Source organism: Phascolarctos cinereus, unplaced genomic scaffold (genome assembly GCF_003287225.1).
Source record: "Phascolarctos cinereus isolate Bilbo 61053 unplaced genomic scaffold, phaCin_HiC Scaffold_726;HRSCAF=1367, whole genome shotgun sequence".
NCBI lineage: Eukaryota > Metazoa > Chordata > Mammalia > Diprotodontia > Phascolarctidae > Phascolarctos > Phascolarctos cinereus.
The window spans coordinates 182,188,234-182,212,012 of record NW_027556098.1 but is presented as its reverse complement, the minus strand read 5'-3'; the positions used below and the strand labels follow the sequence as shown (position 1 = coordinate 182,212,012).

Sequence of the window (23,779 nt, the reverse complement as noted above, 5' to 3'; positions counted from 1 at the left end):
TTCCGTCACCGCTGCTGCGGCCGCCGCTGCGGGGAGGTGAGGCTGTGTGACTGGCTGGATCTCCCCGGAAGCAAATGCGACAGACCTGGTTTGAAGCTGGCGAGTTTCCCGCCCGGCCCGCTCTTGAGGTTGCACTGGCCCCGTTGGGGTGAAAGGCCGGCAAAATGGCGCTGGCCATTCAGCTGCCCCGCTCCCTGATTGCACGGCTGCTGACTGGCAGAGCCACCCGCCCAGCCCAGTTCAGGCCCGCGGAGACGTTGCCACCCTTCCCTGGCTACTGCTGCCGCTGCCGACTCAGCCTCGGCCTCAGCTACCGGGCTGCCCCCGGGGCTGGCTGGGCCCGGGCAGCGGCGGCCCCACGCCTCAGCCGCCGCCGCCCTCTCCTCAGCCCAGCCCAGCGCTCCCCAGCCGCCGCTGCCGCCGCCTTAGTCCTCCCCGGGCCCGGGCCTGGCCCCTGCCCATCTCCTCCCGAGCGGAGCTACAGCAGCACGGAGGAGCCGCAGCCGCCGCCGCGCCAGCAGACCAGGGTCATGTACCTGGGGCTGTTCAACCCCCTCGTGTGGCTCCGCACCCAAGTCTACTCCTTCCTCATCTGGGCCTATTTCGACCAGGAGTTCAGCATCGCCGAGTTCACCGAGGGCGCGAAGCAGGTTTGTCCCCTCCCCCCTCCCTGGGGTCTTCCTCCTTTGCAGCTTGAGGTCTCGGGGTCTTGGGGTGGGGAGGGTGACCTCTGGTCCGTCCCGTGCCCTGTCAGTGCCAGCGTTCGGATTTATAATCGGAGGAACTGGATTCCAACTTGTTTCTCCCACTTAACACTTTGTGTGATTGTGATTGTGATTGTGATTTTGGGCGATTCACCCATGTTCACACAGCTAATCTGTTTGCTCGTTTGTATTACAAAGGAGTTGAACAGACCTATGAGAACCCCTCCAACTCCAAATTCTGTGATCCCACTTAGTACTCTTTAATGGGAGCCACCTGGATTAGGGATCAGAAACTTTTGTGAAGGTTATTCATTATTTCAGGGACTGTTTCTGATGTTTGTCCTGCCTCTCTTGTTTTCTTGCCAAGTCATTATTACGTTGGGTAACATTTTGGTAATGCCTGACATACCGTGAATGGTGCTGTGGCTTTAAGACCAGTGACTTCGTTAAGTTTTACTTGTTTTTACTTGTTTTGCTCATCATTCGTGTCATGAGCAAACGGACTAACTTTAGAACATTTAAATATAAGAATTTGTCAGTCTTCTTTGTAGTAGTTATAGTATAATTAAGTTGTTAAACAGAATTTAAATCCTTCACATTCTTGAAACAGTAAGTAGGTGATTTGGTAATTTGTCATGCTCTGTTTATTCAAAAGGTTGTTTTCCGTCTGTCTTCTATCAATAAACATTTCCTGTTTGGGGCTAAGTTCTAGGAATAACAAATACAAAGGCAAGTCCTTTTCCTAGAGGTGCTAAAAGTCTAAAAGAGGAGACAGGCTAAAAAGAGGAGACAGCACATGCACTTGAGTAATATATATGTCGCATTTAACATTTAACATTAAATTATAGCTGCAGCTGAAAGATCCTGAATGATCTAGAATACAGTAGCTTAATATTTCAAAAGAGGACATGGTTTCAAATCCCAGCCCTGAAATTTGCAGTTTTTGTGGTCTTAGGAAAGTCAATTCACTTCTCTGGCCTTTGATGTTAATATGGTTCAGCTATATCTTCTGATGCAGGGATTAGAAATCTTTTGGATATCAAAGTGCCATTACTCTTTAATCCTGGCTGGGCCAAAGACTTGCTCAATGCCACTGGTTAGCCTCTGACATATTCAGGAGGCATGGAAACTGGAGGAAGACAAAAGATATTTAGAGATAACTGGTAAAGTATTACTTAGTTGTATTGCTAATAAACCACTCTTAGCAAAAGTTGGCAGAGAATACTTATTCTCAAGAGAACAGGTTCTAGTCACTCTTGCTGTAAGTCTTATAAACCTTCATGTCTGCTTCTTAATCTGTAAAGCAAAGATAATAATGCCTGACTTCCACGGATCAGAGGATATTTGTAATATTTAAATAAGATGGTGTGTTTGAAGGTTTTTTGCACTGAATAATAGAATTTTAGAGATAGAAAAGACTATAGAGGTCATCTGGTCAACACCTTCCTCTTTTTTCATGAAGAAATTATGGCTTCAGGTCTCAAAGTTAGCTGGCTAGTAGCAGTGCTGGAAGAAAAATCCAATTCTCCTATCTTCCTAGCAATTGTCCCTTTCTACTAAAGCTACTTCCCTCAGGTTTATACATATTTGACAAAATTGTGTTACAGTCAGGGCAAGATGATTCTGCCATCTTTTTGAAGAAAAATGTATGTGAGAATCATATAACTAATATTTCCATGTTTAGGAATTAAGGTGAACATCTAGAATATATGTAGTACTATGCTAGGATACAAAAAAAGTATCATTTCTTCAAGAATCTTACAGTTGATCCAGGAAGATGAGACACACGCATGAAAAGTTACCAAAAAAAAATGGCCCAAAATTGTGATTTCATTGGTGTAAGCAGTTTTCTATAAAGAAACTTCCTCTACCAATCCCTGACAGGTGGTAGGCCCTAAATTACTGCTTATTCCCTTTGCTCCCCTCTAGACCATGTAGAAATGGACAAACGCTTGGCAAATATGGAGGAAAGAATAGATGATCTCTTTTCCAGATCTCTGATTCATTGTGAAAGTCTCACTACCTTTGCATCCTTTTCAAGTGTGAATACTACTAGCAACTTTTCTCAGCCCCTATTTTTCATTCTATGAGTAAAATTTTGAGAGAGCCATGTCCGACTTACCTACCATACACAGTGTGTAGTGTTTATACTTGTGTATAAGTGGGAAAGCCTCTTTTCATGATATCATGAAATATCTAATTTTTTTTCCCTTTTTTGATAAAGGCTTTTGCGCATGTATCTAAGCTGCTTTCTCAGTGTAAATTTGATCTTCTGGAAGAGCTTGTCACCAAGGAGGTAAAATAATCATTCCCCTTCTTCTTTAAAAAGAAACTAATACATTGATCTTGTGTTATGCTACTTATTTTATATATCTGAAGTATAACAAAATATTCTTTGTAAACACTCACAAAGAATGCTGTATATTTTATTAGCCAATAAATGCCTACTATTTATATATACTGGCAGCTAGATGGTGCTGGGATAGAGTGCTAGACTTGGAATTGGAAAGACAGTTCATATCCTACCTTAGCACTAGTTGTGTGACCCCCCCAAGTCAAGTCACTTAATCTCTCCTTAGCCTCAGTTTCCTCATATATAAAATGTGGATAATCATAGTACTTTCCTCATGAGGATCAAGTGAGAACATAAGTAAAGCATTTGGCAAACCTTAAAGCAGTATGTAAATGCTAGTTATTATTTTTAGAAGTGTCAAAGCAGTGAATTCTTGACTTTTCAACACATGTAAGATTAAAATAGGTTGGTGTATCTATGATCTTATCAATGTGCTTCCTTCCTCCATTAAAAAAGTTCACAGTCATTCATAGCCTCTCATCCTGTGCAGCTCTTGTCCATATCTTCCCATAAATCTTCCACAGGAGTTCACTCAGCATATTGGGGTGGCTCCTTGAGATCTCTGAATATTGCCTGGGTACTAGTGGATTTCATAGGCTGTATATCTATTATTCCTCACTGGGATTACCTGACTGGCTCACCTCCATATCATTTGATGATATCTTTGATGTTGCTTCTTTGCAACACATAAAACAAAGATGAAGGTAGCCAAATTGTAACAGAATTGAAGATAAACTAACATATTTAAATAGCACATTACAGCTTCAGGTCAAGAATGATCTGCCTGAACATTAGAGCCTTTCCAACCTACTTCCATGAGGATTGTCCAGTACAGTAATAAAACTTAGAAATGAGAAAGAAAACATTATTTTTCTTTTTCTTATGTGCTGCTTAGTCTTTGAAATCATATTTTATTTGGTAAACTCAGTAAAGCTATTGGCTTGATTCCTCCAAACCCAGGTACTCCAAGTGTTGAAGGAAAAAGTTGCTTCATTGCCTGACAACTATAAGACTGCACTTGCTGCTGAATTCGATGAAATTGTATACACCGCAACAGGTGACATCTCCATTTACTATGATGATAAAGGTATGAGTTGACATAGACATCTGAATTCCATCTGAGTTATTCATGGTGACAAATATGAATCAGCATTTAGGGAGATAATTCCAAACTTATTATCTACATTGCTTTTGAATAGTTTTCTTAGGTCTTTGATGTTATAGGAACTAATAGTACTAAGATAATAGATTTATTCTGTGAAAACCCAACTCAGAAGGAACCATAAAATTGATAATACCATCTGCTCATTACTTTTCCTTGTTACCTACCCTCTTTATGTGTGTTAAAGACTTTATCACATCTCAGATTGATGAAAAGCACCAGCTTGAGATATATTGCCACCTTCTTTTTGAATTCACCATATTCATGATTCATAACTTGACTTAAGTTTCAAGGAAGTAAATATGAGTTTAGTTTTAAAAGTCTCTGGCCGTGAGTGGAGCTGGGTTTGGGTGTAGGAGAAAGGAAGAGGAAAAAAGTACATTGTATCAATCAAGGACTGATAAATAGTATCACTTACTCTGGTTACTCAATGAGAATTTGAAAACAAGATTAGTTTCAGAGCTAAAATGACTGTAATTTGACTATTTATATATGGGTATAATGGTAAAGTTTTATTTTCTATTATGAATTTAACAAACATGAGCTAAATACACAACAAATAAAAATATTGCATATAAAACTATAAACATTGGCCAATGTGAGGTTGTTTCTTTTTAAAGTGGATGTTAAATTTAACCATAGTAGTAACAAATTGCCTTATTATGTGGATGCTTTGGAGCTTCTGATTTTTTTTATATTTTTATATTTATATTTTTATATTTTTTAAGACCTAATATTCTCTTCACTTATTTTTTCTTCTCTGTCACTCCCAGATAGAGGGCCTACCTTATAACATTAGTATAGTCAAGCAAAACAAATCAGTACCATAGCCACAAGATATCCATCTCATTTTGCATATCAAATGCACCACCAATTAGTAGTAAAGTTTTTATAGCTTCTTTATAAACTTTTTATAGTTTATCACCCCTTTTATTCAATGGTTTAATTATGTAGGTCTCTAAGAGAGTATGATTTATTTCTAGCATCTTTTAATGAAATTCCAATTCTAAATTTCAGTGTTCTAACTTTTTGGACTTCTGATGTTCTGCCTCAGATTGACCTTTGTGGTCACTTTGATGCCTAAAAAGACAAAATTTAATTAACTTGACAGAATTTTGTTATATTACATGCTATTCTTTTTAACCAGTACACATGAATTTGAATAATGTACTCCAGTGTTAAAAAGCTTTTTTTAAGGGGCCAATTTAATTGCAAGCACGCCATTCAAATTAATATCTGCCTAAATGTCAATAATGAAAGGAAATAAACAGTACAAAACATCCCAGTTATCTAATGGTGTGGTTTCTAGTAACTTCAGTCACCCAGACATAGACATAAATATGGAAGTAAACCAGAGAGGGTGCCAGTCATCTGAAATAGATGTCACAAAATCTCAAAACAATAAAGTCCATTCTCTTGTCCTATAAGCAGTCAGACACTTAGTTAAAATCTATTGAATTATTTTTTCCTGGAGTATAACCCTACCCCTTCTGAGGCCTGAGACACCAGTCCTAATATCAGAAGAACCAGAGCCTTGAACAGTAGGCCTGACATAGGACCAAATGCTTTTGACATTTTTTTTTAACTGTACCCCTCCTAGCCATTCTTTCATCATTTGGCTTCTATAATGTTGTGTTCCTCTGGTTTTCTATATATCTGACTATTCCTTCTTAGCTATCTTGGTTGAATCATCATGAACCTCCTTCCCTGTTACTATGAGATTCTGCCAGGGATCTCTTCTGGACCCTTTTCTCTTTATGCTGTTTTCTTTAATTGTCTTATCTGCAGATATTATTGTTTAAATCTATGAAGGTGACTCCTAAATCTATATATCCAACTGTAATCTCTCTCCTGAAAGCCAGTCAAGTATCACCAACTTGTCTGTTTCTATGTTTCTTGGATCTACCATAGTCATGTTACACTCCTGTTCAAAATATGATTCACCTTCTTCACCCTGGTGGAAACCCACCTTACCTGTGAACTTGCTGGTTTTTATTGAAGGTACTACCATTCCCATCCTTACCCCACCAATCACCCAGGTCACAATATAAGAACATCCTTGACTTTTTTCTCTACCTCACTATACTTATTCAGTTAATTGACAGAATTGCCCATTGTATCTACAGCATCTCTTAAATGTCTCCTGTCTACTCACACAGGCATGACTCTAGTTCAGGCCCTCATCACTGCTCATCTAGAATACTGTAATTGCCTCTTAAATTGGCCTTTTTCATTCCAGTTCCTCCTTTGTCCAACCTGTCCTCCACACAGCTGACAAAATAATTTTCCTAAGACACAAGTCTGACCTTGTCATTCCCCCAAACCTTTAATGACTCCCTTTTTTTTTCTAGGATAAAATAAAAACTTCTTGAGCTGGTTTTTAAAGCCTTCCTAGGTCTGATTCCAATCTACCTTTCCATCCTTATTTCACACAACTCTCCTTGGGAATTCTAATTTCTAGCCAAACTGGATTGTTAGCTGTTTTGTTGTTGCTTTGTATTGGCAGCACCCAGTAGAGTGCTTTGCATTTGGTAGCAGCTCAAATTTCTGACTGAATTGAAAGTCTATTAACTATTATCTTGCAACCAATTCTAATAAACATATTTATCTGGTTTCCTAGCTCGCAGGAAATTAGAAAGAATAGCAGTATTGTTAAAGGAAACCATGCTGATACTCTTACAACTAAGGAAGATTGAAAAGTAAAACCCCTTGCCACACAGCTGGAAAAGTTTAGCAATGTGAGACACTTTGTATTGGGGCAAACTGTTCAACAGTAGGCCTGAGGATATTGCGGTATTGCAACACAGAATAATCATAGATGCTAATGATGATGCTCTAGAGAAGATGGTTATTTTTTGTATCTTCTGTTGGAGGCTTTTTTTGTGGACAGTGGAAAAAGTTTTATTAGCAGAAATTACTGATAGGTGTCACTGATTTTCTTTTTCTAAAAATTAAGTTTTATTTTCAGCTCTGAATTTTCTCCTTCCTACCTCCTCTTCCCCAACATCAAGAAAACAAGAAAAACAAAACCTATTGCAAACTTGTATAGTCAAGAAAAACAAATGCCTGCATTAGTCTTGTTTTTAAAAATCCCAACAGCAACATATTCCTCAATCTTCACTGTGAGTCTGTCACCTCTTTATCTGTAGGTGGGTAGCATTGTCATGAGGGCTCTGGAATTGTGGTTGATCATTGTGTTAATCAGAGTTCCTAAGTCTTTCAGAATTGTTTGTCTTTCAATATTGTTGTTATCATATGTTTGTTCTCCTGGTTCTGATCACTTCACTTGTCATTCATACAAGTCATCCCAGTTTTCTCTGAAAACTAATAATAATATTCAAAATTATCTACTTTACCTCCTGTGAACCCTTCATCATTTCTTAAAGCACTATAGTCTTCCCTCCTATTTATATACCATTAACATATTTAGCCATTTGCCAGTTGATGGGCACCCCCTCAGTTTCTAATTCTCTGCCACCACAAAAAGAGCTGCTAAAAATATTTTGTATACATGGGTCCTTTTCCTTTTTCTTTGGAGTATAGACTTAGTAGCAGTATTGCTGGGTCAAAGGGTATGCACAGTTCAGTAGCATTTCAGACATAGTTCCAAATTTCTTTTCAGAGTGGCTAGACTACAATGTGCCATTTTTCCCCAACCTCTCTAAAATTTGTTATTTTTCATTTTCTGTCATCTTAGGCAATCTGATAAGTATAAGGTAGTTCTTCAAAGTTGTCTTAATTTGCGTTTGTCTATTGGTGACGTAAAGCATTTTTTCATTTGGCTATTGATACTTGGGCAGCTAGGTGGCACGGTGGAGAGAATGCCAGGTCTGAAGTCAGGAAGACTCATCTCTCTGAATTCAAATCTAGCCTCAGATGCTTAATAGCTGTGACCCTGGGACAGGTCACTTAACCTTGTTTGCCTCAGTTTCTCATCTGTAAAACTAGCTGGAGAAGGAAGTGACAAACCATCCAGTATCTTTGCCAAGAAAACTCAAAATGACACGCCGGAACTGAATTGATAATTGAGATTTCTTCCTCTGAAAACTGCCTCTTCATATCCTTTGATTATTTCTAAATTAGGGATGGTTCTTAATATAAATTTCAGTAAGTTTCCTATATATCTTTTAAATAATAAAGCCATTATCAGAGAAACTTGATACAAAGATTTTTCCCCCAGTTTATTGTTTTTCTAATTTTAGATGCATTGGTTTTGTTTAAGCAAAAAAAAAAAGTTAATTTTATATAATCAAAATTGTCTACTTTTCCTCTTGTGAACCTCTCTGTATCTTGTCTGGTCATAAATTCTTCCTCTATCCATATATCTAATAGGCATTCCTTCTGTGCTTCTCTGATTTATGATATCTGCATAGTTGTATTGCTAAAATTTGCATAGTTGTATTGCTAAAAAATATTTATGAAAAATGCCTCATTTCCTAATTTTAGATAATAATGATAACTCATTTATCTAATTATAAAATGTTTCCTTTAAAACAACTCTGTGGTTAGTATAAACTGATGTTTACATAGTGCTTTCATGATTGCATAGCACTTTACAAACATTGTGCCATTTGAACAGCATAATAACCCTTTGAGAGATAACTGTTATACCCATTTTGCAGATCAGGTAACTGAGGCACAGAGAGATTACATGGCACAAGTGATTTGCCAGTGATCACAGCTATTGTCAGAGGCAAAATTTAAATAAAGTTCTTTGTCACTTCAAGTTCAGCATTGTATCAGCCATGCCATGCTGCATCTGTCATTTCTTGTTTTTCATATGAGGAAACTGAGGCCCAGTGGGGTTAAGTGATTTACCCAAGATTCTACAGGTAGAGGCAGAACTTGAACCCAGGTCTTCTAATTCCAAGTCCAGTTTAATCATGAAAATGAGTTACTGTACTGTATTTTCAAGTTCAAAAGAAGTCAGATGATAAGCTAGTTTGAATTTAAATAAACAGTGTCTTGCTTTGTAATACAAAATAGACTGTTCTTTTTATGCTTTTTCCCCTCTTGTGGTTATTTTTGCATGTTGAATTACATTGAATTCATTGAATTAAATGTTGGGAATTCATCTATGTTGAGTAAATTGAGAATGTGGTTGCTAAAACTTGATGATTTATAGTAAAAACTTAATAATTTGCATGTCTGATACATAAGGTCATTAGATTGGTAAAGATGATTTTTTTTAATGGATTATAATTTTTAAGACAGTCCGAAAGATTATTTTGTTCTCACCAGTTGGCTTCTAATTTGAGTGGAAACAACATTCCATAGAGGTACTTTCCTTAGAAACACTATTTTGACCTCCCTGATGTAACTCTTAAGTGGAACCAAAATATTCCAGTTCAATTGGTAGATCACAATATAGAAACTAAACAGCATTCTAGCTTGCGCATTCATGATGAATTTATGTTTATTTCATCCTACTTTTCAAAGGAGAACTACTACGTGGTTTCTGTTGCCTTGGGAGTAAGATTGATTTTTGAGACTCTTTAATGTTTTTTTCTCTACAACCAGGTTAACACATTTGTGTGCATGTGTTTGTATTTTTTGCCTTGCCATTGCATAAAAATCCTATTTTCTTTTCCTATATAACCTTATGTATGGTATGTATGTTTCTGTATATATCACAAATTCAGGAGATTAGCAGGAATAAGGAAAAAGAGAGTCTTCTGAATTTATTAATGCCAGCCCCTCTACAAGCACACATGTGCCTGTGCACACACACAGAATTTGCAGTTATTGTATATTTGTCATGTTGCTGTACCTGCTAAAATGCATTAAGCAAATAATATTTTCACTGTGAATGTTTTTAGTTGTCACCTTGCTATTTAGATTAGTCTCATTTATTTGTCAGTTTGGGGCTACCATATTTTCATATTTTAGTTTCTTCTACAGTAAACTTGTTGACAAAAACTTATATTTACTCTTGTCTCTGGTCTAGAGTAATTATGGTAATCCAGACAGAGCTTTAATTTATTTTTAGAAAAATGGTATGATGGTTGTTAAAGAACATTTACTAGAATTATATTCTTTTTACTGTTCTTCACTGGTTTTTTTTTTCTTTTACATCATAGCTATATAACATATTCACCAATAACAAATATAGTATAAATACTAACAATAACTTATAAAATATTGGGTGTTCAACTTCTTGAATATTGTGTATTTGATGTATTTTTGTTTGTTTTTCTCTTCAAGGAAGGAAATTTGTTCACATCCTGATGTGCTTTTGGTATCTAACCAGTGCCAAACTCCCTGATGAGACGTTAAGTGGAACCAAAATATTCCAACTTCAGCTAGGGGATCAGAATGTAGAAACTAAACAGCTTCTTAGTGCAAACTATGAGTAAGTCTCCTGAGATTTCTTTGTTTCCTCTTTCTCTTGAGAGTGGAGAAATTGATACCAAGAAGTGAAATCTAGATGCTATTTTCAGAATGAAAAAACATGAAATTTTGTAAGTAATTTGTGAAAAGAGTTGGGGAAAAAGAAATACTAGCTGAAGAACAAAGGTTTGATATCAGAAATTAAAGAGGTAACAGTGGTGCTGTTGACAGTGTTGACAGATAGTCAAGTTGATGGTGAAATGCTTAAAGAGACCGATACTGGGTTCTTAACTCACTGGTCTTAGAATATCAATACCACAATTCGTAGTTGTCAAAATGTATCATTTCTTAATAATAAAATGCTAGCATTGTATCAGCAAGGCTTTGGACTATTTGCTTTAAAAAAATCTTATAAAGCACACTCAAAAATGGCCAATGAAGATGTTTCCAAAGCTAAGAAAGTAGTTACTGCATTATTGACCTTATTTATTTTTGTGTTCATTTTGTCTATATCATACCTTATAAACAAAGAATAAAAGAGAGGGGGGGGGAATTGAGCAATACAAACCAACACATCAACCACATCTAACAGTATATCCTGTCCTACATCTACAGCTCCCCACCTACAAAGAAGGGAAAGAGGTTCGTTTTTCTCATTCCTTTGTCAGCAATTAATTTGCTGACAATTTTTCTTAAAAGAATTTATGTTCTTCTTTTCTGTTTCTTTGAAGTTTACTTTTTTTGCAGTTAATGACAAGACATTTTACATTTTAAACAGAATTTTTCCTTTGATCATAGTTAGAGCCCAGCATTTCTTAGTAAAAAGAACAAATCAATTTTATAGTCTCCACTCTTTATTGGTTTTGAAACATTGTTACTGTCAATAATATTGATGGTTTATTTTATAATAAAGTGGTAATATGTGATACAATTATATATTATAATATATAAAATTAGATAATTATAATTTATAAACATAATTACAAGTGGTAATATGAACAAGTGTAATTCCTGTATAGTTGGCAAAATTTAGATGGAAAGGTGAGGCTAGATCACTGAAGTATGTTGTGGTGCTGGGAACAATTCAGTTTCACAAATGATTGATTATTTAAGTGCCCAGTAGGTACAGAGTCCTGTCATCACTGCCTAGATGGAGTATTTCTTGGATATTAAGAAGCAAAGAGAATCCGCTTGTATTTGAATGAATGTGAAAGAGATATTTTACAGAATAGTGCCAAAAGCAGTCGTAGAAAGACATTCATTTGTTTGTGAATTCTAAGTTAACCTGCACATCAACTGAAATATTTAACTGCCTGGAGAGAATTTGCCATTATTTAGGGTAGTGTTCTCCAGAGTTAGGACCTGACCTCTGTAACAGATGTAGGATCAGAGAGTGGGAGATTGGTTACAACCTACCTTTCTGAGATAGCCATCGCACTCACACAGCCATCCTCACCATTATCATCCACCTTGTCTTCTACTTCCTCCTCAATTTTCCTAATTTGCAAGGTGAAGCAGGGAATGTTGGAGGGGCAGAGAGGTCATCTCCCTAGGGAAGTTGGAACCACTACAGTCAATATACCCAGTCACCCTCAGTAGTAGCTTCACAGGTACCATCAGGAAAATTGCCTATTCTGTCACTTTCCCCCAACCTTCTTCCCCTCCCCCCCCCAGCTCCAGTCACCTTATAGCTGTAGACAGGTACTCCTCAGAGGCTGATCCTTGCACTCTGGGTTAGTGACCTGTGAATCCCCACTTTTCATTTTGGGTAAGTATTGCACCCAGATTTTGTATTGAATATTACAAATTGTACTGGCATGAATGCATTGTGCTCTGAGATATTGTTTATTCCCTCCAATTCCAACAGTCTTCCAAACTTTGCATTTACTTTGGAGGGTACCACAATCCTAGTCACCCAGCTTCCTTGTTACTCTACATGTCTAATCAGTTGACAGATGTCCTTTCTACCGCCATGACGTTCCTTGTACCTGTCTCCTCTCTATTCACATAAACATTCAGGACCTCAGTTCATGACCCGTTACCTCTTGCCTGAACTATTGCAATAGCTTCTTAATTGATCTTCCTGCCTTAAGGCTCTCCCTGTTACATAACACCTTCCACCCAGCTACCAAAATGATTTTCCTAAAGCACAGATCTGTCCATGCTCCTCTCTTACTCATTAAACTCCATTGGCTCCCTAAGATCAAGGGTTATCGCATCTTTTGATTTCTAAGGCTCTTTTTTATGTGTTTTGTAATGTACATAATGATTAGTATAGTAGCACATGTATACAAATTATAAAGAAGTAAATATACACATTGGAGCTATGTGTTTTTGCTGAAGGGGGGTGTGTGATCAAAAGAGTTTCAAGACCACTGATCTAGAATAATAGCTGATTTTATTTTATAAGAGTGACTTAAAAGTGTGAATATTAAATTCTTCCACCTTAACACTAGAAATGCCTTTAGTAAACCTAAACTGCATATAGTGAAATGCCTTCCAATATAAAGATAGGAATGAAGAAAAATAAATTGAAATTTTAATTGATTGAATAGGAAGAGCAACTAACTTTACATGAATTGTTAACTGTCAGATTTCTAAAACATCTGTGTCTGCCATATATTTTTATGTATGAATACTACTTGCATAGATATATAATTAAGAAATTGTTTTATGTTATACTGAGGCATGTTAAATAATGAAATATCTTAATTTTAATTTGGGTACCCACTAGAAAATACACATTTAAAGTCTGAACATACTGTTGAGTTATATGATTATGTATTTGGTTGGTGATTTGGTAAATTAAATGTTTTGCTGAGGTGGAGGTTCCTTTTTGGTTTATATTTAGCATTAGACAGATATTTGGTAATTAGCTGATTGTTTAAAAAGTATAAGATAATTATAAATTATATAATTATCCAAGTTTTAGTTGAATTGATTTATTACGAGTTCATTATGCTATTTTTTTGTTTAGATTTCAGAGAGAGTTTACACAAGGAGTGAAACCTGACTGGACGATTGCAAGGGTGGAACATTCAAAATTATTAGAATAATCATCTTTCTCTTGGAAAATCAGCTTTTTGGACTTTCAAGAACTGCTGTGACAAACTAAAAATAGAACTTTTTGCATCACTCGATCTCCACATAATCTATTCTGTGGAATAATTTTGTATTACTTTGAAATATTTGCAGTATCTTGGTGTGACACAATAAAAAAAATTTGCAGATCTTCACCTTATATAAAATACTTTTTAAAAAATAGACTTTTTGACGTTGTAAGTGATCACTACGCATATGCCATCAGGCATGGATTTCACTGCCCTTTAAAATAGGTAATCTAGAGGGATTATAAAACCCTAAAGACTTAGATATTTGTTGCTTAACTCACTTATAGTATTTAATCAGGTCCATTATGAGATTTTTTTTAAAGCCATGAATGAACTTTATCTCTTGAAAGAGCTAGTTTTGCTGAGAAAGTCACACAAATCATGACTTTGAACCAACTGAGTATTTTCCCTGGTTATTGATAAAGTAGTGGTTGCCAAGGAAAGATACATATGGCTGAATACCAATCACCTCTGACAGTCAAATAAATGCACAAGGAATTTAAAAGCTTGGAATGAATTCACCAACTCCTAAACCTTAAATCATTAAAATTTTAAAATTGGAACTGACCTGAGAGTGTATCTAATGGAAGACCCTCATTCTCCAGATAGGAAAACTAAGACCCAGTGAACTTAAGTGACTAGCCCAAGGTTACACAGTTAATTAATGGCAGGCCTAAAACAGGAACCAAGGGTTTGTGATACTGGGTTCAGCATTTTTTCCACAATGACATTGGCCTGGAGCCAGAATGATTTTCAGCTGTTTAGCAATATCACTGTCTCCAAGCAAAAGGCAGAATATGTCAATTCAGGGCCCTTTCCCAACATTGCCAATTTGTTTCTCTTTTTCTCTTCTTTCTCTTTCCCCTCTCTTCTGTCCTCTCTTGTTTCCACTCTTTTTATTAAAAGACTGGGTGACCTTATCTCACTTCGGCTGGAAGTGCAGGGTTTACTCATGAGCCTAATCCTATTGCTTTCACTTCTTCACTTTCCAATCTGGGTCAGTTCACCCAAGGGTAGTACCTTTGAAGCTCATGGTATTGGTGATGGACTTAATGTGGACACCAGTCAGCTTTTGCCCACTGTAACTCAGAACTCCAGCTTCCCCCAGTAGCAGGGACGATAGCTATGTACGACTAATCCCTGTACCAATTGCTTAGCTTTCTTTCTCAAAATTCCTTTGTCATTTTCGTAAATATTTGATCGATTTGCCTTTCATATTTTTCCCAGGTTATTTTGTGCTACATGGATGAAATAAAGCTGTCAATAGAAAAAAACTCCCAAGTTTTATCTCATTTCAAGGAACTTTTAAGTGGCTGTTTGCATGTAATGTGGTAGACACCATTCAAAGCAACTTAGCCCCTAAAACAATTAAAATCAGATTCTCAGCTTGGTGTGGTGAGTAGCACTCAATTGTGTCTACTGTGCTTTCCCTGGTTATCCTTTCCATACTTGGGGTTGTTGAGTTCTGAAACTCAGAGTAACATAATGATACATAATTTTTATATATGGCTTGTTTTTATAGCCTTTTTATTTCTTTTTTTTTTTTTTAGGCAATTGGGGTTAAGTGACTTGCCCAGGGTCACACAGCTAGTAAGTGTCAAGTGTTTGGTTTGAGGCCAGATTTGAACTCAGGTACTCCTGACTTCAGGGCCTGTGCTTTATCCGCTGCACCACCTAGCTGCTGCCCCCCTTTTAAAAATTAAGTGAAAAACCTGGAAAATTTTTCTTCTTACATGGACTTTACTGTTGTTTTCCATTTGGGAAAATCCTTAAACTCTCAAAATGATGTGCTTCTGTCCTTGAAATTATCATAACACTTTTAAATTAAAAAAAAAGCAAATGAATATTTTGTTTTTATCTGAAGCTTCTTGGTTGTATTCCCCAGAGATATAAAGCATGGTGATCAGTCAGTGAAAAAATAAATGGAAAAGGACAAAATAAGCATTGATAAGAGTTGATGCGGGTGTTTTTGCATCATTTTCAGTTTTAGGTCAGGGTTAGTTTACAAACTATTTTTTACTTGTATAACATAAAGACCAAAAATATCTTGCTAAAAATTTGTTGCATGCAACTTAATAACATTGGTGCCTTAAAGAAACTTCATAGTTGTAAATTATTTAACTTGTCATCAGCATATATTTGAGACAGAAAGAAAAACTCTTCAGATTAGCCAGAATTTCTCTCCACTGTGGTCAGTCGGCAAACATTCATTGCACATCTACTCTTTGGCGAGTACTGTGCCGGGTTCTACAGGAGGTAAGAAGGAAACATAGGAAAGTTTTTCCATCTAACTTCATTTTGTAATAATGTTAATGTGTAACTTACAACATTGTTCTTATGTAACTATTTCCTGAAACGTTGTTTCATTACCTAATGCATTCTTGTGGAATTAATTGAAAGCTTTTAGATGACTCAGTCTGATTTAGAGAGATAAGGTTAACACACAAAACTATAAATCAGCCATTTAAGACAGTATGTAACTGCCAGACTGTTGCCAGTCTTGGTGCTATCGGAATTAGAAAGTAGAAAATCAGTAAGAAGTATGATGCTCCAGCATTCTTTTTGGGATGCTTTTCTTTTCTCTTTGCTATCTAAATCCTGCCCATCCTTTAAGATCCATCTCCTTTATGAAACCCTCCCTGCTAATCCTAGCTCTTTTGATAAGCATTATGACAGTGAAAAGAACAAAAGTCTAGGAATCAGGGAGCTTGGTTTACACTGCTGTGATTGGGAGCAAGCAAGTCACTTAATCTCTCTGAGCATCAGTTTCCTTATGTGTAAAAATGGGGATAATACTAGCACATTAAAAAAAACTCAGAAGAAGGCCTGCACTACTTTGTTTAGGATTCTCAACATGGAGAAGAATTGCGTAGCATGAGTGGGTGTTTGATGGGTGGAGACACTGCTAGAGGAAAAGCCCCGTATCATAGGGATATGAGGGATCTCCTGAAGAAGCAACAGTACTTGCATAACCTACCTCACAGGGTTGTTGTGAGGAAAATGCTTTGTAAACCCAAGCTTTATATAAATGTGAGTCCTTATTAATAAAGAAAGGCTTCATATCGATTTTTCTAGACTTTTAGGTCTCTATGACAAAAATATTCCACCATATAAATTTTAAAAATCAGGTATACTGCCCACATGCCACCTGTTTCTTTTCTGCAGACAGCAATCATGTTGTACACTGTGGCCTAAGACAGGGTGAATCAAGGACCTGCGGTCTAGTGGCTACCTGTGGTGCTTTTACCCATTTATTCTCATAAAGAAAATAATATTGTGACCTTTTTCTTTTTTTTTCTGTCTTTTTTTTTGGTTGTGTGACTGAGTATGGTAATGGAGAGACAAGCTTAAATTGTGTCTCTAGTTTCAGAAACTTTTTTGGTGGGGGCAGAAGCAATGGAATATGTAGATTGGCTTCAAAGTTACCTTGGATCTTAGGAGGAAGAGATATAAGACGTCAGCCACTACTGTAAATAAGTGCATTAAAATATAAAGAAAAATCACCAAGGATTACACAAAAATTGAATCAAACTAAGAAGCAGGGATAGAGTTACTTTTGCATACATAAATATGAGATTGTCTATATCTACTTTCATTGTCTTTCCCCTTTTTAAAGTATAATTTTAAAAAATAAACTATTTCAAAATCAAGAATCAGATAAATATCCAACTTTGTACCATATTGGTCCAAATATATAGGTTATCCTTTGATGTAGATTGTATCTCCAAAATGAGATTGTTTTGAAAAGAAAGGAAATATGGTCATACCCTGAAAAACAACCAATTGTAGGCTACAGTGAAGTTTTATATAAGGCACATTTGAAGAGAATAGCCTATAGTCAGACTATTATGTTTGAGGAGAATGACTTGACAAGTCTTGCTACAATACCAGCATGCTCTAACTACTTTTTCTTTTCCTGACTGAGTTCTGTTACTGTTGCCCATGGAAAGTCCTAAGTTTGAGATTAACTCAGCTTGAATCTGGCTGGCTTTGTTAATGAGAAACAACATTGGAAAATTTCACATGTTATTGGAGAAGGTATCACGTAGGGGCAGCAAGGCGATACAGTGGATAGAGTGGTAGGCCTGGAGTCAGGAAGACTCATCTTCATGAGTTGAAATCCAGCCTCAGACACTTGCTAGCTATGTGACCCTGGGCAAATCACTAAACCTTGATTTCCTCAGTTTCCTCATCTACGAAATGATCTGGAGAAAAAAATAGCAAAAATTGGATCTTTGCCAAGAAAACCCCAAATGGGCTCATGAAGAGTTGGATGTGATTGATAAAAAAAAAAAAACAACTGAACTACAACAATTACCATGCAGTTTGAGTATTTAAGACACACCTACCACAACTTTCCTTTATTTTCAAGCAATGACATGTGAACTGTGGCAGATAAAATGTAACAAAGGCAAACTGAGGCACATTTGCTCTGAGCAAGGTAACAATCTTTTAACAATGACATGTATAGCTGTTAATAAAGTGGATCAGATTGGTCCCCTCAGTCAGGTCAGTGACCAAGATGAGAAAGAAAAATCCCTCTTTATTGAGAGTTTAACAGAAAAAGTTAAACATTTTTAAAAAAACTGGTTAGTTGGGGAATGTCAGTTGGCCATAGCTGGGAAAGATGGGTGGTCCTTCAGGTAGTGGATGATCATGCCTCCCTAACAATTAAGTAATGTTAATTGCTTTATGGGCCTTTAGTAATCTTGACTAGAAAATCAGAGCCATCCCAGTGAGGACCACCTAGTTAGTCATTCCCTTGGGGGAGGTCAAACCACCCCTAATTTTGTAAGGAGAGACAAGAATTGCCCCTTGGGATAGGCCTCAGCCTAAACTGGTTTTTGTTGACAGGTAGTAAAACAGAGGTCCCAGGTTAAACTAGTTAGCAAGCAAGTATCCAGGAGGTTAGGAATGATCACATCCTTCCCTCGTAACCATGCCTTTAAGCCGGTTCAGACTGGGGAGACCACTTTTTTTGAGATGAACTGAGAAATGGGGCTTTGACAAAATGGGGAATAGCCTTGATTACAGAGTAGAATCAATTATTAAATTATACACCATAATTTTAATTTCCTCATTACCCTTGACTCCTCACCCTCGATCACACCAAATATTCAGGTACTGAATTTTATCATTTCTGCTTCTTATTCCTATTCCATTCTCCACTCACACAGCTGCCACCTTTGTTCTGTCCCACATTACCTGCCATTTGGACTATTGATATTGCTTCCTAATTGGTCTCCCTGTCTTAGGTCTCTCTTCTGCAGCCATTCTCCATTCAGCTGCCAAAGTGATTTTCTCTAAGTGCAAGTCTGACTGTGTCACTCTCCTCAGTTTATTGCAGTGGTTCCTACTGCATCTAAGATCAAATGCAAACTCCCCTGTTAGGCATTTATAACCCTTCACAACATGGATCCAACTCCTCTTTCTAGCCTGAACTCTGAACTGACCTTGCTGTTCCTCATACACAATACTCCATCTCCCATTTCTGCACAGTCTGTTCCTCACACTTCTGCCTCTTAGAATCCCTCGTTTCTTCCAAATCTGGGCTCAAACACCACCCCTCCTACATGAAGCCTTTGCTGCTCTGTTCCCCACAAGTTGCAGATGCTTCTCTCCCCCCACCCCCATCACCTATTTTAAGTATTTTTGTATATTTCTGTTTATTTTGTCTCCCCTTATAGAATGTAAATTTGTGATCAGGGATTGTTTAATTTTTATCTTTGTATCTAGCACTAGCACAATGCTTGATAAAGATTATTAGGCACATAAATGCTTGTTAATTTGGTTTGTTGATTTCTAAATACATAGTTGGGGGAAATGGAAGTAATTAGAATATTTCATTTGTTGAATTTTGGGTTTTTTGAGTTCATGCAATTTAATACTGGACATTTTAAATCACTTAGTCCTCATTTTATGAACTAAGATGATGAAATTCAGAAAAGTAAAGGGACTTGACATAGTTTACATCGTGGTAAATCTACAAAGAGGCCCAGGGGAAAAAATGGGAGTACCCTTAGCTATTCCTTATTTATTGTTCAGAAGATGAGCTATGTAGATTCCAAACTTTATGTGTACTCCAAAAACAGTTTTCTTGTTCTATCCACACTGAAATGGAGAAAAAAAGAAGTAACAGGGAGAGAGGCCAGTGATTTAATTAGTACACATTTCTTTCAATTTCATTTATTCAATTAGAATTTCACAGATTATTTTCATAAGACAATCAACAAGTATTTATTATGCACTTACTACCTGCCAAGTATTCTGTTAATCCGTTAATCACTAGAGATATAGATACGATAAATTAAATAGTCTCACAAGGTGCTTATGCTCCCTTATCCTAAATGGATTTTCCATTCCATTATTTAAAGCAGTGTTTTCATTTCATGAATGTAATGTAAACTGTGTGACTAAAGAAGCCTAGAGACTTCTTATTTTTCTAGAATGTGATTATTGGGATTATAATCAATTTGCAAAAGAAGTAGAACCTTTTGCCTTTTTGATCAGAGGTTATACAATAATAAAGTTTAAAAGGACTATAATCATTTTCCAGTGTAGGAGTTCTTAATCTAGGATCCAGCAGTTTTTTTTTCAATTTTGATATCTTTCAATATAATTGGTTTCCTCTATAATTCTATATATTTCATTTTATGCATTTAAAAACATTATTTTGAGAAAGTGTACACGGGATTCACCAGCCTGCCAAAGGAGCCCGTGACACAAAGTGTAGGAAGTCTAGTCTATCCCCTTCATTTTACAGATGAAGAAACAGGCCCAACAGGGTTAAGTGAATTGCTGACAAGTAGCTGGGTCAGGATTTTAACTTGAGTTTTCTTATTTTAAATGAATTGCTTTTTGTATAATCCCACACTATCTTCTGTAATCCTGATTCCAGGAATTTTTTCCCCAAATGTGTTCCTATTTGCATATTTGACAGAGTGCCTCCGGGGCAGTAGGTGGTACAGCCCATGAAGTAGGGAAGAAAAGATCAGAGGCTTACTAGCTGTGTGACCCTGAGCAAATCACTTAACTCCCAATCACAAAAGAAAAAAAAAACACCTCTGTCTTTAACCGTGAGAAAGCCACTAACCTCTCTGGGCCTCAGTTACTTAATATCTAAATTAAAGGGATTGGACTAAATCCTGGGCATTCAAATGGGACTCACCTGACTCCTGAGTAGGGACTGAGATTTTTAGAACTCCTCCCCACGTTCACTCAACTAACACATGTGAACTAATATACCAATATTATCTAACCATGTATTTATAGCTTCTATCTGAAACTGATTGTCACCAGGTTCATGCTAGTAAGCTTGTATTATTTAGTAACTGTCACTGGAGCTAAATAATGAATTATATAATTAAAGTAATGTAACAGCCATACATCTGGATTTTGATCAGGTGGTCTAGTATTTGTTAAATAAATAAACAAATGAATAAATATGTGACCGAATCACTTTCCAAATGCTATCTAGATTGGATAGAATACTTTTGGTGGAATGAACCAATAACAGCATTTAAGATACCTCTAAATCAACCAAAAATATAATGTTCTAAATACTCACAAGATTTTTAAAGACATAAAAATTGAATGCCTTAGACTTCTGAATTCCCCTTGCTGTTAAGCACATAATAATAAATACTCAATTAATACTTAATTGATTCAATGACATTCTTTAATTATATGAAAGGATAATGTTTTTCTTTATATACTGAGGAGAGAACAAGAAAACTTTTAAGTTGTAGCATAAGGGAAAGGTTAGATATAAGGAAAAAAATTTTGCCATTGAATTTTCAGATTTTGAAATGGACAAGACAAAGAGAATATGGACTTGCCTAAAATATTTAAAAGCCTTCCCTGCCATGACTTGTGCTGATTTCCTCTTTTGAAGTCATAGCACTTAATTATCTATATTTCCCTTTAGCCTGTCTTGTATCAACTGTACTTTTTTTATTATTAACTATATTATAGATTTATGTCTTGTCTCTCCAAGTAGATCATAAGTTCCTAGACAGCAAGGTCTGGTTCTTTTGTTTCTTTTACAGTGTTCTATAATACTATGCCATGTATTTTGTAAGTACTCATGCTTGAGGGAGATATTGGGATGGGCTAAATAATACTGAAAGTTCCTTCCCAGAGACACTATCAAGTCAAGTACTAGGGCTTGCAGTTGGAAGACGGAAGTAACATCATCTCAGATGCAATGATGAACCCCAGATTTAGCATCACAAGGCCTCAGTTTTCTTGTCTTTACAAGAGTAGATTGAACTAGGTGATCTCTAAAGCTTCCTTCCAGCTTCAGCAATAGTTCTGTGAATTACATTTTTGTAAATTAAATTATTCTGTCCTAAGAATGCCTCCTTCAAAACCCTGAAAGAGGTAAATTAATATGAGAGCATCTTATTAATAGGATCAATTTTTTATCTTTTCTGTCCATTGAGGCAAAAATTTCAAGCACAGCTTTATTTTGGGAATCCCTTTGTTTTCCCTTTCTCTGCCTTGGGTATTTATCTCTCTGTTTCCTCAGTCCAGTTTCTCTTTCTTCTCTTTAATGCATAAAAACTGAAAATAACCACTTTTAATTATATACATACAACATGGAGACTAGAAGATGAAATTTTAAAAATGTCCCTTTTGGTTCCATTCACTGATTTCCTCTAGGTTGAAATTCTGTCCTTGACCCTTAAAGGAGAGGGATTCTAAAAACCATGTTTTGAATTTCATCAATCAAGCATTTATTAAGCACCTACTATAAGCCAGTCACTATAGTAGGCAATGGGGATAGGGATACAGTGACAAAAATGAAATGGCCCTTGACCTTAAGCAATTAATGTTCTATCAAGATGATATGATGTGGAAAAAAAAAAAGATGATATGATGTGGAATCTAGGTCCCCACATACTGTCTCAGTCTTTTCATTTTAATTTATATGTTTTGCATTCATCACAGTTAGGATCCAACTACCATCCAGAATAGGCAAATTTTCATGGGTTAGACACAGTGAGATATCACAGGAATGTCAGCATTGAGGGTGGTATCAGGACAAGCTCAGCAATTGGCTGGCAGCTGGAGTTTTTTTCAGTTACTTTTCAGCTTTGTCCAACTCTGTGACCCCATTTGGGGTTTTCATTGGCAAAGATACCGAGGTGGTTTGCCATTTCTTTCTCCAGCTCATTTTCCAAGTGAGGAAATGGAAGCAAAGAGGGTTAGGGGACTTGCCCAGCATCACATAGCTGAGGCTTGATTTGAACCCAGGTCTTTCAGACTCCATGCCCAGCACTCTATCCACTGAGCCACCCCTAGCTAAAATTTTAGCCATTCTTTTCTGACCTCTCCTTTCCTGAAAAATGTGCAAGAGAGATTGCTGAGTAAATAAATGCCCCCCAAATCAGCCAATGACCCTACAGGAACCTCAATTTCTATCTACTTGGTAATGCCTCTCATTAAATATGACTTTCTGCACTTGGTGATTGTTCATTAAGTCGTGCTGGCTGGCTCTTTGGTTATATTTCTGTTCCTAATGTACAAGGCAGAGTACTTTTTTGGTCTTTTCCTGCTCTTCTAATCACTGTGTGTATAGCATTTATTCCCTGAAGTCCCCTTAGTTAGAATAGAATATATCCATCAATCTCCGGGGTACCATTATTTTTACAGCCTATCTAATAACTATGGTTAGACTGTTACAATCTGTGAAGAGCTGAAACTTCTGCATTTTCCCAAGGTTAAAGAGAATAGGGCTAACTGACCTGTCAAAGCTCTCCACCTGTGCCTCATGGGGATTTGTCTAGCCCTTTCGGCTATGCAAATAGCCAACAGAAGCTCTAGTTGTATGTATGAAAGTTGGCACTTTTACTTTAGATCAGAATGGTTAGTCAATAAGCATTTTATTAAGCAACTATTATGTACCAGCCACTGGGCTAAGTGCTGGAGATACAAAGGAAGGCAAAAAACAGTTCTTGTCCTCATGGAACTGAAATTCTGATGGGGAAGACAACATAAGAGCCTGACAAGGAATCTCAGAGGCCTAGAAGTTATCCCATTATCCTCATGAAATCAGTAGCAAGAAAAGTAGATAAAAGGATAAGGAGAAGCATGGAATTTCAAATAGTGGGGAAAA

The 23,779-nt window shown here is 36.7% G+C and overlaps 1 protein-coding gene across 3 annotated transcripts; it reads left to right on the top strand.

Moving 5' to 3' along the window:
- The first annotated feature begins 164 nt into the window (after positions 1–164).
- Positions 165–16,725, top strand: MAIP1 (matrix AAA peptidase interacting protein 1). 3 transcript variants are annotated; one of them, XM_020984908.2, is made up of 5 exons: positions 165–650; positions 2,929–3,000; positions 4,018–4,114; positions 10,424–10,571; positions 13,527–16,725. In XM_020984908.2, exons 1-5 carry the CDS (start codon positions 165–167, stop codon positions 13,603–13,605), a joined length of 882 nt encoding a protein of 293 aa, XP_020840567.1. In that variant the 3' UTR covers positions 13,606–16,725. The 3 variants fall into 3 exon arrangements, with proteins under 3 accessions (XP_020840567.1, XP_020840566.1, XP_020840568.1); XM_020984907.2 differs by having other exon boundaries at positions 4,018–4,144; XM_020984909.2 differs by lacking the exon at positions 2,929–3,000 and having other exon boundaries at positions 4,018–4,144.
- The last annotated feature ends 7,054 nt before the right edge of the window (positions 16,726–23,779 follow it).